Source organism: Thalassophryne amazonica, chromosome 12, assembly GCF_902500255.1.
Source record: "Thalassophryne amazonica chromosome 12, fThaAma1.1, whole genome shotgun sequence".
NCBI lineage: Eukaryota > Metazoa > Chordata > Actinopteri > Batrachoidiformes > Batrachoididae > Thalassophryne > Thalassophryne amazonica.
Genome location: NC_047114.1, coordinates 45,165,959 through 45,181,942, shown reverse-complemented (window position 1 = coordinate 45,181,942; position 15,984 = coordinate 45,165,959). Strand labels below are relative to the sequence as shown.

Here is a 15,984-nt window from a genome sequence, read left to right as displayed (position 1 = left end):
CCAGGAGGCTTCCCGTGAGGGTGGGGTACTGTTATATGGCTGGGGGGGCCTGGCTGCCGGTTTGTTTCTGTTTTTTGGTTTTCCTCCCAGGTGGCGTGCGTTTGGGACTGAGTGGCTGTGTTGCTGAGGCTGTCAGGACCTCACCCTGATCACCTGCGACTCGTCAGGACTCACAGCTGTGGTGCATCTGGATGGATTGGAACATGTTGGCATTTAAGACTGGAGTGCACAGTGTGTATTTGCCAGAGACTCGACCTTGTGACCAGACGGGTGAGATCGTCGTCTCGGGAGCCATCTCATCAGCAGCGGATGCTGAGAACGTCCAGGTTTGATGCATAGTCTGTGAAAGAGGAGGGGGTGAGGTTTCACGCTCGTCAGCACACTTCCTGAGGTACGTTACATTTTGTGACTAACAGTTATACAGTCAGTAAATGTGGTGTCCCTCACACCTTATTGTATTGAGCTGTTTGTTAGTCATGTATCAGCTTTCACTGCAGTGGAGTTTTGTGAACTGGATGTTCCATGCCTGCAGGTTGGGAAGCTGATCAGTAATCAAGCCAGGAAGTGTTTGCTGTTTGTACACCTTTAAGTGTTCTGTGTGTAGAGTGTGGACTCACATAATGGTTCCTTCTTTCACAGACTCGGTTGTTGCGGCCACCTGGGGGGTGTCGGCGGGGTCCTTGGGTCCGAAACAACTTCTGGCTCCGGACCGTTAGCGCTGCTGGGAGCGCACCACGCCAGACCGCACCTTCTGTTATTATATTATCACTGTTATGTATTAAATTCAGTTAGCCTTTGTACCGTGCTCTGCTTATTTCATACTGGGTCCTTCAAACGCTGGTCGGTTCTCCGAGCTGCGTCCGACACATAACATTGTTACTTTGTGCGTTGGATAGCAGACCGTGAGTATTTACAGCTGGAGACTGTGTTAGACTTTTTCCTACCTATTTGATAAGTACTCACACTCCTGCACTTACCAGTTTCTTCCGACGAGAGGTGGAGGTGGTTTTCCCACCATACGTGTTGCTGGGTGCAAACGCACCCACATTTAACTGTTTTTGTTCCTCTCCAGCAGTACCAGATCCGACAAGCGGAGGCAGTGGCCACCTGGGAGTTCGGGACTTGGCAGCTCCAGTATTCCCGGGGCTCGGTGGCAGAGGAAATCGTGTGGTTCCGGTTCTGCTTTGGACAGACGTCTCTTATCTTCGAGCCTGCCCACGTGACACATTTTGTGAATTGACTTCTTTGTCTACTATTGTAATCTGCTGTGTTTGTTGTGCTTATTCACAACAGTAAAGTGTTGTTATTTGACTTCCTCCATTGTCCGTTCATTTGCGCCCCCCTGTTGTGGGTCCGTGTTCCTACACTTTCACAACAATACAGTATGTCATGTAATTTTATTCCACATGTCATGTATTCTTTATAGAATCGAAAGGCTACCGGTCGGTGGTGGTAGACGCAGACTTTTGAATGCTGAGCAGGAGGCAGCCATTGTGAACATGGTTCTGGCAAATAATGCCATTAGGCTGCGTGAAATCAGGGCAGCAGTGATTGCAGATCAGGGGGTATTTCGAAATGTAAATACTGTGAGTGAGACAACAATTGCCCGTGTCCTCAGTAGGAACAACATGGCTATGAAACAGCTCTACAGAGTTCCCTTCCAGAGGAACTCTGATGCTGTGAAGGAGGCCAGATGCCAATATGTGGAGGTAAGGACACATTACAGTACTATACTGTTGTGCCTTGGCATATCATGCAGTTACTGTCAACTGGAGTTACCTTTACTGTATGTAATTGTAATTTTGCTTTTTCTTTTCTTCAGCGTATCATGGAGCTTGAAGCTGAGGGGGCACATCATATTTTCATCTATGTCGATGAAGCCGGCTTCAACCTCTGTAAAGTGAGGCGCTGTGGGAGGAACCTCATTGGGCATAGGGCCACTATTACAGTTCCAGGGCAGAGGGGCACCAACATTACTATGTGTGCTGCTATTTCTAATGATGGCATCCTCAGCCATATTCCAGCTGTTGGCCCCTACAATAGTGAGCGCCTCATTGCATTCTTGGACACCCGGCATGACAGGCTCATCCCGCCTCAGGAAAGAGGGCTGTTGAGGCCTGGCATGCCACTGTTTGTAATCATCTGGGACAATGTGGCATTCCACCACTCTCATGTGGTGAATGAGTGGTTTGTGGGGCACCCGAGGATGATGATGCAATTCCTTCCTCCATACTCTCCATTTTTAAATCCTATAGAGGAATTCTTCAGTGCAGGGAGATGGAAGGTATACGACCACCGTCCCTATGAGCAGATGCCCTTGCTCGATGCAATGACTGCTGCTGCCCAAGACATAGATGCAGAGGCATGCCAAGGATGGATAAGGCATGCTAGAAGATTCTTCCCTAGGTGCATCACAAGGGAAAATATTGAGTGTGATGTAGATGAGGCCATGTGGCCTATTCATCAAGAGAGAATAGACTAGTAGAGATTTTTTTTTCTTTATTGTACAGAATTATTATTTTTATTTTCCTAATGTCTTACACAGTGACTTTCATATTCTATATATGGTTTCTGTTGGGATATTTCATTTGTTAACCACGGTCTAAATAAGAAAAACAAGAATGAATACTGCAATCAATAAAATTTTCATCACAGCATATCTGGATCACTTTTTTTTGCAAGAAGGCAAATTTGACTACAAATGGCACTGACATGTAAGCTGCTCAGTCATTACTGTAGCTCAGTCATTAGGTACAATGACCAGTAATGCAGCACTGATTCACATTGAGTGCTGCATTTTGTATTTTGATGCCCCTTGTCTAATGACTGATTGGAAGCGCTTATGCACTTGTGTGCAAGTTGTGTTGTTTGAGGGCAAAATTTGCTTTTGGTCCATAGTTTAAATGTTTTAGCAGAGTTAGAGCCTTTTGCAAGCAAAATGTGTCATTTTGACCATTGGTGCCACTGTTTAGGCCTCTGCGTTAACTGTTTTGAGAAATGTGGATTTTGAGTCAACTACTGTGTCAAAGCAATCAATAAAAACTGTAACCTGTTCACTATGACATGTGCTGCGGCCTTTCTTGGCCAGGTCATTCTTGTAAAAGAGGTTTTAATCTCAATGGAATTTTACCTGGTTAAATAAAGGTTATTATTATTCTATAGTCATGTGTTTTCCCTGTTTCCTCTTCTTCCAGAGTCAGCGGTGGATGTTAAACTGTGCAGCTGTCGTGGCTGCATTAGCCGTGACTATTTTTGCAATCTGCCTAACTACCAGCCAACCCATAAGTGGGTAAATAGGTAGACCAGCGTCACCCAGGGAGGGTTGGAGCTTGAAGAAAACTAATGGATTGTAATGGATTACCTATTAAACGAAACATCCCGGTGTCAACAACTTGATTTTGCTCCCATTTCAGAATGAACTGTTACATTTTTATGTTTTGTTAAATGATTGTAAATTACTAATCATGCAGATTTTGAGTGTCTTTATGTTCTTTTGTGTGGGATTGTGCAGATAGATGTTGGTCACCAGATGGAGCTGCAGTTTCTCACATCTTCAGCACTGAGCTCGGTGTTAAATTGAGCTTCACTCGAGCATTGGCCTTCATGCATCATGATGTGCGTGCTATTAAATAAAAGAGGGCAGTAAAATTTTGGTTAAGAGGATTAAGTCAGATTGTGATGTTGGTAGAATAAACTTTATTAAAGATCTTATTTGAGACAACATGAATGTGGTAAAGTGCCTTCTGAAACCCAAAACATTCCTTACAACCAGCTTCATGAGAACACAGACGGGTCTGCAGTCAGTGGGTACGTACACATTTTTGGAAATAGGATTGATGCACTTTTATCATTTACATATGGTCCCTATACACCATAAATACTTGAACATAACTCTTGCAGGATACCATCAGTAAACATCCATTTAAAATGGAAGAATAAAGGTGAACATTGTGCAAAAAACACAAACAGGAATTCTTCGTTCAGATATTCCACTGACCTCCCACGACAGATTATATTGAGTAAAAACATTAAAATTCACACAGATATGACAGATAGAGTCTTATCACAGTACATTCTCACAGGCGCCTGCTTCATTCTTGTGCTTCTCTAAACTCAAAAAACAGGCACCAGTCTTAATCTCAGCAGGTCACAACATTCAATCAAAAAAAAAAAAAAAAAAAATCACAATTACAGAAAGAATCATTATGTTAATAAATGCATCTCAGTTAAAGGTCAAAAGGTCACATATTACAAACACCTATAATCTATAAGAAGTTATATGAAGGATTGCTGCTTTCCCTTTTATCTTTCTTTGGCTGACAAAAATCACTATAAATAAGCTTTACTCAAGTTCCAGTGATTACAATTACAAATGTCTTACCATGTAATACACATTAATTGACATTTTCAATAAAATACCTGAATCTGAAACCACTGCAAATGTAATAAATATTGGTATTTTGTGTGTAATTAAATATATATATATATATATATATATATATATATATATATATATATATATATATTTTAACATTACTATAAACACTTATGGATATCACATTAAACAGACAATGAACCAGCATTTTAAATATTCACAGATGTAGATTTAAATCTTAAAGTCCTATGAAGGAAAATATTGCAGACTGTAGATTAGGGCTGGGTGATATGGCAAAAAAAAAAAAAAAAAAAAGTTTTGTTCCCATATTGATCAACATGGATATTTATAACAATAAAAAAATTTAATAATGGTGTCAGTTTGAAAATTATCCTTATTCCAGAAAATGACTGAAACCTGAAAAACTAAAGGGTTTTTAGTTAAAATTTTTACTTTTATTGTGTTTTATTTGTGGAATTTTTAAGAAAGTGCATCTACTTATTATTACTATTGTAGCAGCAGCGTATGTTTGGGCTCTTATTGTGACCAGACAGGCCGGGATGTGTGTCTTTATCTCAGATTGTAGCTTCACTACAGGAAGGTTTTCTATAATCTGTTCACGTGTGTCTTTATTTTGTTATTTTACTTGAAGTATCAGCACCACTATATCACTCCGTTAGATAACAATTTCCTCAGCTTTAGAGGATGATGCTCCAGTTCATTTTCACAATTGCTGTTAATGACCTTGACCAGCTTTGTCCTCTTTTTGGTTGGAATTTATTGTGCATTTTGATGTGTAAGCTAAAAACGATACATATTGTCGCATATATTGCTGCTGTGTAACAGGCAGGGAAATATATCCATATTGTAAATAAATTTCCAAAACTTTATCACCTTGGGCAACCCAAATTTTATAGGAATACATTATGGTTGTTTTATCACCCAGCCCTACTGTAGTTTCCTTGAGAGAGGCTTCATTGCGCGTGTGTGTGTGTGTGTGCGCGTGCTCATTTTTAACAGTGCTAATCTAAAACAAGCAGCAGCAGCAGCACACAGTCACTGTGGCACGTGCACACCTGCTACTCACACTGCGTCACACAACAAAGTCAAAGTGCTGCAATAAAATATATTTACAGCTGAGTGCAAAATTATTCCTGTCTGAGTCGCAATAATACAATACAGTAAAAGTAATTTACATGATACTGTAATATTTTGATCTGTGCTTTTCTATGCTTTCATTCAAACAGCGAAAGACAAACTAGATGAGAAATTACGGAACATTACAAGAATTCACAGCACACATAGACATTAGAATGTTTGATGCTGGAGCTCAAATTTCACTTGTGGTATATTAATTTGTCTTTTTTGGAACAAGTAGAATGTTGCAAAACTTGACTGGAAAGGACCTAAAACATGTCCAATCATTACTCTGCCTGCAGCACCATGACTGATTCAGTGAACTAACATTTGCCTTAAACACACCACAGTAAAAAGACAGGAAATTCTGGGAATGCTGCCCTCTACAGGTCATTACCCAATCGCTCAATCTCATCGATCAGAAAGTCGATGTCGGACTGAGTGACCGCAGGGTTGGACACGACCATACGGAAGAAATTGACTTTATCACCCTGAGGCTGGTAGCCAACCATCGTAGTTCCTGACTCCATCATCATGGCCTTGATCTTTGGCGCCACCTAGTGGAGAAAAAAGAATTACACTGCAAAATGTTAGTGTTTCCAATGGAGAAAAATCCTCATCTATGCTGCCCATTGTCAAGAACAAAGTAATGCACTGAATACATTGCTGATGAATGCCAGAATTACATGGTAAGATGTCAGGGACTTAGACTCTGCTACACACCGCGCGCATAAACCCTGCGTATAGGCCGTACATCATCTCCAACAATGTAGTGGTAAACCTCAGATGTAAATCCTCAGGATGATGTGCACAGAGTAGCCCGATCAAACTAATCAAACACTTTGCAAAATTCAACATAATCTGCAAAGAAGTGCTACCAATAGTCACAGTTATGCTTTATGACTACTAGCATAGCGAATACGTGAGCAACAGTTGATTACCATTCCCAGCACTGAGTCCAGTATAATAACAGTAATTACTGCAATTTAGGTGATCACCCTGTCCTTTCTAGATAGGGTCAAGATGTCCTTTCTTGCAGCTATTTAGGATACTTGTTTCTCAAATGGAAGCAACAATTTCTTGCAATGGCAGAAGAACACCAGGTTCATCCACTTGTATAAATTCAGTCTGGATACCACATATCCCTGCAGCTGGTCCGCCACCTTTGCAATCTCAAAGCTTCATACATTACTGGCTACAGGGGGCCTGTGACAAATATTCATACTGAAAAATAATCTGTCTTTCATTTGATCAAAAGAGGCAGTGAGAATGATGATTGGTTAAAAAGTCTAAAATAAGTTGATTGAAAGCCAACATACTCTGTGTAGTTTTTCTTGCCGCTCTTCACCATGTGGCATGGCTCTCAGGCTGGGCGGGACGTACCAGAAGCATACGTTGGTGTGCTGGGGCTGAACACGAACAAATATAATCAATAAACAATCAGGACTGTGTTCATAACCAACCTAAAGAAAGACACACACACACACACATACACACACACACACACACACACACTTTCTATACCCGGTCATTCCAATTAAAGACCACCAGTCTGTCACAGGCCACGTACACACACAAACACACAAACTCAGACCTGTGGTCAATTTAAACTTTCTAGTTTACCTAACCTACATGTCTTTGGAAGTTGAAGACCTACTTTCTGAACACCATCTCATATTCCTCTCTGTTCTTGATCTTATTGTACATGGACTGAGTCAGATCCAAGCACTTGTCGATGTGCTGCTCAAAGCCTATGGTGCCCTGCACAATGAACAAGAGGCAGCCTAAATATTCAGTGTGCATGATCACACAACATTCTGAAGATGACAAAAGGTGTCATTTAAACGCCTTCTCTCTCACCTTTGCCTTCCACATGCGCAGAACTTAAAGTTACAATTCAGTAGTGAATAATACAAATGCATTTGCTGTTCGATTTACTGTTAATGTATTTGTTTTGTTTTTTTTAATGTTGTGACAGACAAAAAACACCTTCATAATATTGAACTACAAATAAACTTAATTGTTGGTTTGTTTGTTTATTTTGCCACTAAAATTGGCTATCACTTCTCAAAATAACATAACTTCGAGGAGAGGGATCCTCAAAGTCTGGAGACTAATTAGTCATAGGGCAGCAAGCGAGGTGAATAGGCTGAGCAAGTCCGAGTCAGGTTTGCCATTCAATGCAGGAACAGCCGTGGAGGCATCACACATGCATGTTTGAACATGGAGGATTGTAGATATCCCTCTGCTCAGTGCTTTGCAACTGGGCTCTGTGGCTTTACAGCTGCAGCGGAGGTGGGGAGACCCGCTGCCGCTCGGTGAGAACAGAGACTAGAGCCGAGTCGCCAAACACCAGAAAAGTCTCCAGTGACGCCAGGAAAAGTAACTAGATTTCTTGTTAGTAGCTTTTTGAGAAAATAAATCGTCAAGAGCAGGGGTGGCCAAGTTCGGGCTACCTTCCTGACACTAACCCATAAATATGTTACGACCCCAAAGGGACACAACATATTCATTGAGACACAGACAGCAGTCAATTTTATTAATTATTAAGGAATTCTTCGTTCTTCTTGAGTTATTTCAGTTAGATAGACTTCTTTAAGGTTTCACAACAAAACCCTTACCTCCCTGTGTTCCAAAAAGAAGCCAAAAGTTACAAAAGAAAGTTGGGGCCTGGAAGGCCAGCTAAACAGAAACAACAGGTGCTGCAGTGGGCCAACCCCATACAGGGCCGTCGAAGCCGCTGCAAACACCAAACTAACAAAAAAGCAAAAACTCCTAAACCCAATCAAAAGAAAAGCGAGAACAGGACAGCCAGTCCCACCAGGCCCAAAAAAGAAGAAAAAGTCCAAAAACAACGCTACAAAAGTACTCACAGGACAAACTCAGGCCTAAGGCTGTAAAGCCGTAAAGCCCAATTCATCAGCCTCCGATTCCTATTACGCATGCGGGCCAGGAACATGAGCGGGTTGTGATCTGTAAAAACAAGCACAGGCACGCTGAACCCACCCACATAAACTTCAAAATGCTCCAAAGCCAGGACCAAGGCAAGAGCTTCCTTTTCGATGGTAGAGTACCACCTCTGATGTTTATTAAGCTTCTTTGAACAATAAGAAACAGGATGTTCAACCCCATCAGCACTATCCTGCACCAGGACAGTCCCTACCCCTGAATCACATGCGTCTACTGCCAACTTAAACAGCACATCAAAACAAGGCGCGGCCAAAACAGAAGTAGACACAAACAAAGACTTGGTCTGCTCAAATGCAGACTGACACAAGTCAGACCAACAAAAATCCACCTTCAGACTAAGGAGATCAGTCAATGGCGCAGCAACTGCTGAAAAATTCTTACAAAACCCCCTATAGTACCCCACCATCACCAAATACCGACGCAACTCTGTATGCGTGGTGGGAGCAGGGACAGCTAAAATAGCCTCAACCTTAGCTTGAACAGGGCGCACCTGACCTCTCCCCACCATTTTCCCAAGATAGGTCACTGTCACTTGACCAAATTCACATTTTGAAAGATTGACAGTCAAATTAGCCTCACTCAGATGTACAAACACTGAACCCACATGGTCCACATGCTCAGCCCACGTTTGAGAACAGATTACCACATCATCAAGATATGCCTCACAAAAGAGTAAACCAGACAAAACCACGTTCATAAGCCGCTGAAATGTCGCCGGAGCATTACGCATCCCAAAAGCCATCACCGTATACTGAAGGAAATCATCAGGTGTGACAAAGGCAGAAATCTCCTGGGCCCGTGCCGTCAAAGGCACCTGCCAGTATCCCTTTAGTAGATCCAGCTTTGTAACAAATTGGGCAGCTCCAACATGATCAACACCATCCTCCATTCAAGGCAGCGGGAAACAGTCCGGCCTCGTCACCCCATTGACCTTCCTAAAATCTGTACAAAAATGATCCTCTCCATTGGCTTTAATGGATAAGAGACACAGCGAACTCCAAGCACTGCTGCTCTTCACAGCAATACCGTGCTGCACCATATACTCCACCTGCTTCTTCAACCGGCACCGCTTGTCTGGATTTACTCTATAAGGATGTTGTTTTATGGGTTTAGAATCACTGACATCAATATCGTGACTGAGCACATGCGTCTGAGTGGGAATATCAGCAAACAGCGACCTATATGACTGTATCAAATTAATGACATCCCCCTGCTGGGAAAAATCAAGATGAGACAATAGGAGAGGCAAATTTTCCAACGCCCATGAATTAGAAAATTTCCCCTGAGTCAAAGCTGCAGGAAAGACATCACTGTCCAATTCAGCACTAGACTGCTCCCCCTGCACATCTGTCACCATACTGACATGTGGCTCAAATGTCCCAACATCACTACCACCAGCAGACGAGTCTGACAAGGAAGAAGCGCGCTCAACATATGGTTTCAGCATATTTACGTGACAAACGAGACTTCCACCGCCTATCAGGCGTAGCCACCAAGTAGTCCCTATCACCGACCCTTTTCTGAACCAAATAGGGCCCACTGTAACGCTCTTGCAAACTTGACCCCGGAATAGGCAACAAACCAAAACCCTATCACCAGGATCAAACACACTCTGTTTCGCCTTCCTGTCAAACCCACGGCTTCATCTTAGACTGCGCACTTTTTAGATTTTCCTTTGCTATCTCACCAGCACGCCGCAACCTAAACCGGAAATTACTGACATAATCCAAAAGAGTGTCCCCCTAACCATTTGTCTTTTAACAACCTCAACGGACCACGAACCATGTGTGCAAAAATCAGCTCCGCTGGGCTAAACCCCAAAGACTCCTGAACCACCTCACGCAAAGCAAAGAGCAACAGGTGTACCCCCTCATCCCAGTCTTTCTCAAACTCCAAACAATACGTACGAAGCATAGTTTTTAGAGTCTGATGAAAACGCTCAAGAGTTCCCTGGCTCTCCGGATGGTACGCACTGGAACGCAGATGTTCTATGCCGAGCAATTTCAAAACCTGTGCAAACACCACAGACATGAAGTTCGAACCACAGTCACTCTGCAAATAACGCGGTAATCCAAACAAAGAAAAAACCTTTGTCAGTGCTTTCACAACAACAGGTGCACTAATTTTACGAACAGGGAAAACCTCAGGGAACTGCGTAGACGCACACATGACAGTTATCAAGAACGTATTTCCAGATTTGGTTCGTGGTAACGGACCCACACAGTCAACCAACACTCGCTCAAAAGGTTCACAAACTGCTGGCATTGGATAGTGATGTCTTTCCTGCAGCTTTGACTCAGGGGAAATTTTCTAATTTGTGGGCGTTGGAAAATTTGCCTCTCCTAATTTGCCTCCTCCTACAACGTAAACACAAACTAAACTTAAACTGTAAATCCTTAAAAGGATCAAACAGACGTAACTTTAATTGTAAACTTGGAGGTCTTTGGACCCGGAAACAGATTTATCACATGATGCGTTACGTCAGCGCTTAACAACCGGATAGCTTTAAAAACAAACATTCAAATTTTAAAATAAATTCTAAAACTAATTGGAAGCCAGTGGAGTGAGTAAAGTACAGGCATAATATGCTCACATCTAAAAGTCTTTGTTAAAAGACAGCAGCAGCATTCTGCACCAATTGGAGGTGTGCAAGAGAAGACTGGTTAATGCCAGAATAAAGTGCATTACAATAATAAAGTCTAGAGCTGATAAAAACATGAATGGCCATGTCAAGGTCATGTCTACCCAAGAAGTGCTTTATTTTAGCCAGAAGATAAAGTAAGTCCCTTCAGCTGCTCCCTTGTTTGCACTCGGGGTCGCCGCAGCAAATCCAAGGTGGCTCTGCATGTTTAATTGGCACAGGTTTTACGCCGGATGCCCTTCCTGACGCAACTCCACATTACATGGAGAAATGTGGCAGGGGTGGGATTTGAACCCAGAACCTTCTGAACTGAAACCAAGCGCATTAACCACTTGGCCACCACCCATGCACTTTAGCCAGAAGATGAATCTGAAAAAAAACTTGCTTTGAGAACAGAGATTATCTGTTAATAAAACCTCAAACAGCTGGCAAATATCGCTCCCAAATTCTTGACAGCTGGTTTTACATAATTAGCCAGACCACCAAAGTTTGGTGTTACCACATTTGGCATGCCAGAACATCCAAACACAGTGGTCTCAGTTTTGCCATCAGTACCTGAATAATGGTAAAGGAAGTTTTGGGACAACCACTCCTTTACATCACAAATACAATTAAATAATGATGACAAAGCATTCCTCCCATTAGTCCTCATAGGCTGATAGATTTGCAGAACAGCCGCATAACACTGAAAGGACAGGTTGTGCTGGGCTACAATTGACCCCATTGGTAAAAATGTACAAAGAAAATAGAACTGGCCTAAGAATAGAACCCTGTGGCACTCCACAACACAGGGGCGTGGTTGGTGAGGAGAGGTCACCAATCATAATAGAAAAACTCCTTTTGGCCAAAAATGATTTAAACCACTTAAGTACCTTGAATGCCAATAAGATGTTCTAACTGGGAAGCAAGTATTGTGTGATCCACAGTATTAAAGGCTGCTGTGAGGTTAGGATTTTATGAAATATTTCGTATGATTAGCTACACACTGATAATACAGTAGTTACATCAGAAATGTCAATCAATATCAAATATGACCACAGCATTAATCAACACCGGCCCGTGCAACATCGTAGCACGGGCCAAGGTGGAGGATTAGCAGCAATCTTCCACTCCAGCTTATTAATTAATCAAAAACCCAGACAGAGCTTTAATTCATGTGAAAGCTTGACTCTTAGTCTTGTCCATCCAAATTGGAAGTCCCAAAGCCCAGTTTTATTTGTTGTTATCTATCGTCCACCTGGTCGTCCTGTCCACCTGTGAGTTTCTCTGTGAATTTTCGGACCTTTTGTCTGACTTAGTGCTTAGCTCAGATAAGATAATTATAGTGGGCGATTTTAACATCCACACAGATGCTGAGAATGACAGCCTCAACACTGCATTTAATCTATTGTTAGACTCGATTGGCTTTGCTCAAAATGTAAATGAGTCCACCCACCACTTTAATCATACCTTAGATCTTGTTCTGACTTATGGTATGGAAACTGAAGACTTAACAGTATTCCCTGAAAACCCCCCTTCTGTCTGATCATTTCTTAATAACATTTACATTTACTCTGATGCAGCAGTGGGGAATACGTTTCATTACAGTAGAAGTCTTTCAGAAAGTGCTGTAACTAGGTTTAAGGATATGATTCCTTCTTTATGTTCTCCAATGCCATATACCAACACAGTGCAGAGTAGCTACCTAAACTCTGTGAGTGAGATAGATTATCCGTCAATAGTTTTATATCCTCACTGAGGACAACTTTGGATGCTGTAGCTCCTCTGAAAAAGAGAGCATTAAATCAGAAGTGCCTGACTCCGTGGTATAACTCAAACTCGCAGCTTAAAGCAGATAACCCGTAAGTTGGAGAAGAAATGGCGTCTCACTAATTTAGAAGATCTTCACTTAGCCTGGAAAAAGAGTCTGTTGCTCTATAAAAAAGCCCTCCGTAAAGATAGGACATCTTACTACTCATCACTAATTGAAGAAAATAAGAACAACCCCAGGTTTCTTTTCAGCACTGTAGCCAGGCTGACAAAGAGTCAGAGCTCTATTGAGCCGAGTATTCCTTTAACTTTAACTAGTAATGACTTCATGACTTTCTTTGCTAATAAAATTTTAACTATTAGAGAAAAAAATACTCATAACCATCCCAAAGACATGTCGTCCTCTTTGGCTGCTTTCAGTGATGCCTGTATTTGGTTAGACTCTTTCTCTGTGATTGTTCTGTCTGAGTTATTTTCATTAGTTACTTCATCCAAACCATCAACATGTCTATTAGACCCCATTCCTACCAGGCTGCTCAAGGAAGCCCTACCATTAATTAATGCTTCGATCTTAAATATGATCAATCGGTCTTTATTAGTTGGCTATGTACCACAGGCTTTTAAGGTGGCAGTAATTAAACCATTACTTAAAAAGCCATCACTTGACCCAGCTATCTAGCTAATTATAGGCCAATCTCCAACCTTCCTTTTCTCTCAAAAATTCTTGAAAGGGTAGTTGTAAAACAGCTAACTGATCATCTGCAGAGGAATGGTCTATTTGATGAGTTTCAGTCAGGGTTTAGAATTCATCATAGTACAGAAACAGCATTAGTGAAGGTTACAAATGATCTTCTTATGGCCTCAGACAGTGGACTCATCTCTGTGCTGTTCGTAGACCTCAGTGCGGCTTTTGATACTGTTGACCATAAATTTTATTACAGAGAGTAGAGCATGCCATAGGTATTAAGGGCACTGCGCTGCGGTGGTTTTGAATCATATTTATCTAATAGATTACAATTTGTTCATGTAAATGGGGAATCATCTTCACAGACTAAGGTTAATTATGGAGTTCCACAAGGTTCTGTGCTAGGACCAATTTTATTCACTTTATACATGCTTCCCTTAGGCAGTATTATTAGACAGCATTGCATAAATTTTCATTGTTACGCAGATGATAACCAGCTTTATCTATCCATGAAGCCAGAGGACACACACCAATTAGCTAAACTGCAGGATTGTCTTACAGACATAAAGACATGGATGACCTCTAATTTCCTGCTTTTAAACTCAGATAAAACTGAAGTTATTGTACTTGGCCCCACAAATCTTAGAACATGGTGTCTAACCAGATCCTTACTCTGGATGGCATTACCTGACCTCTGGTAATACTGTGAGAAATCTTGGAGTCATTTTTGATCAGGATATGTCATTCAATGCGCATATTAAACAAATATGTAGGACTGCTTTTTTGCATTGCGCAATATCTCTAAAATTAGAAAGGTCTTGTCTCAGAGTGACGCTGAAAAGCTAATTCATGCATTTATTTCCTCTAGGCTGGACTATTGTAATTCATATTATCAGGTTGTCCTAAAAGTTCCCTGAAAAGCCTTCAGTTAATTCAAAATGCTGCAGCTAGAGTACTGACGGGGACTAGAAGGAGAGAGCATATCTCACCCGTGTTGGCCTCTCTTCATTGGCTTCCTGTTAATTCTAGAATAGAATTTAAAATTCTTCTTCTTACTTATAAGGTTTTGAATAATCAGGTCCCATCTTATCTTAGGGACCTCATAGTACCATATCACCCCAATAGAGCACTTCGCTCTCAGACTGCAAGCTTACTTGTAGTTCCTAGGGTTTGTAAGAGTAGAATGGGAGTCAGAGCCTTCAGCTTTCAGGCTTCTCTCCTCTGGAACCAGCTCCCAATTCGGATCAGGGAGACAGACACCCTCTCTACTTTTAAGATTAGGCTTAAAACTTTCCTTTTTGCTAAAGCTTATAGTTAGGGCTGGATCAGGTGACCCTGAACATCCCTTAGTTATGTTGCTATAGACTTAGACTGCTGGGGGGTTCCCATGATGCACTGAGTGTTTCTTTCTCTTTTTGCTCTGTATGCACCACTCTGCATTTAATCATTAGTGATTGATCTCTGCTCCCCTCCACAGCATGTCTTTTTCCTGGTTCTCTCCCTCAGCCCCAACCAGTCCCAGCAGAAGACTGCCCCTCCCTGAGCCTGGTTCTGCTGGAGGTTTCTTCCTGTTAAAAGGGAGTTTTTCCTTCCCACTGTCGCCAAGTGCTTGCTCACAGGGGGTCGTTTTGACTGTTGGGGTTTTTCTGTAATTATTGTATGGCTTTGCCTTACAATATAAAGCGCCTTGGGGCAACTCTTTGTTGTGATTTGGCGCTATATAAATAAAATTGATTTGAATTGATTTGAAATACTGGTGGGTAGGTAGATGATCATAGAGATACTTTTATCTGCTTTGTTGTCAAATATTCACAGCTACACTGCCTTTTGGAGTCATCACACAGATTTATATATGAAACTGAAAATTAGGTTCACTCACCACTCCATCAAACACCATCTCATATCCCTCTCTGTTCTTGATCTTATTGTACATGTACTGAGACAGATCCAAGCACTTGTCGATGTGCTGCTCAAACCCTATGGTGCCTGCAGAATAACAAGAGGCAGCCAAATCTTCAGTGTGCCTGATCACAGATAAAACATTCTGAAGATGACATAAAGACATCTTTTAAATGCCTTCTCTCTCACCTTTGCCTTCCACATGAGCCAGAACTTAAAGATGTCCACATGCCTGCCACATTGGATGGCCTTGTCCCCTGTGTCATAGGTGACATCATACTGTTTGTCTGGTTGGAACAAGTAGCCGGCACACATGGAGTTACAGCCTGCCAGGATTCCCTACAGAAAATGAAACCAAGTTAAACACTTCCGTATGTTTGGAAAGAACACCCTGTATGTGTAGTAGGGTGAGAGGTGGGATACATCCCAGATGGGATGCCAGTCTATCGCAGGGCCACATGTAGACAGACAAACACCTTCATGCATGTACAGTCAAATTAAAGTTCCAAATTCACCCAATCTCCATGC

General features: G+C 41.8%; 1 protein-coding gene and 1 pseudogene across 1 annotated transcript; one reads left to right on the top strand and one right to left on the bottom strand.

Annotated features, from left to right (window-relative positions):
- The first annotated feature begins 1,418 nt into the window (after positions 1–1,418).
- On the top strand, positions 1,419–3,580 carry LOC117521232. Its single transcript, XM_034182567.1, has 3 exons — positions 1,419–1,709; positions 1,823–2,284; positions 3,512–3,580. The coding sequence occupies exons 1-3, from the start codon at positions 1,500–1,502 to the stop codon at positions 3,578–3,580; spliced, it is 741 nt and encodes a 246-aa protein (XP_034038458.1). The 5' UTR covers positions 1,419–1,499.
- Positions 3,581–5,102: 1,522 nt separating this feature from the next.
- LOC117522703 overlaps positions 5,103–15,984 on the bottom strand; it is a 44,379-nt pseudogene continuing 33,497 nt past the window's right edge.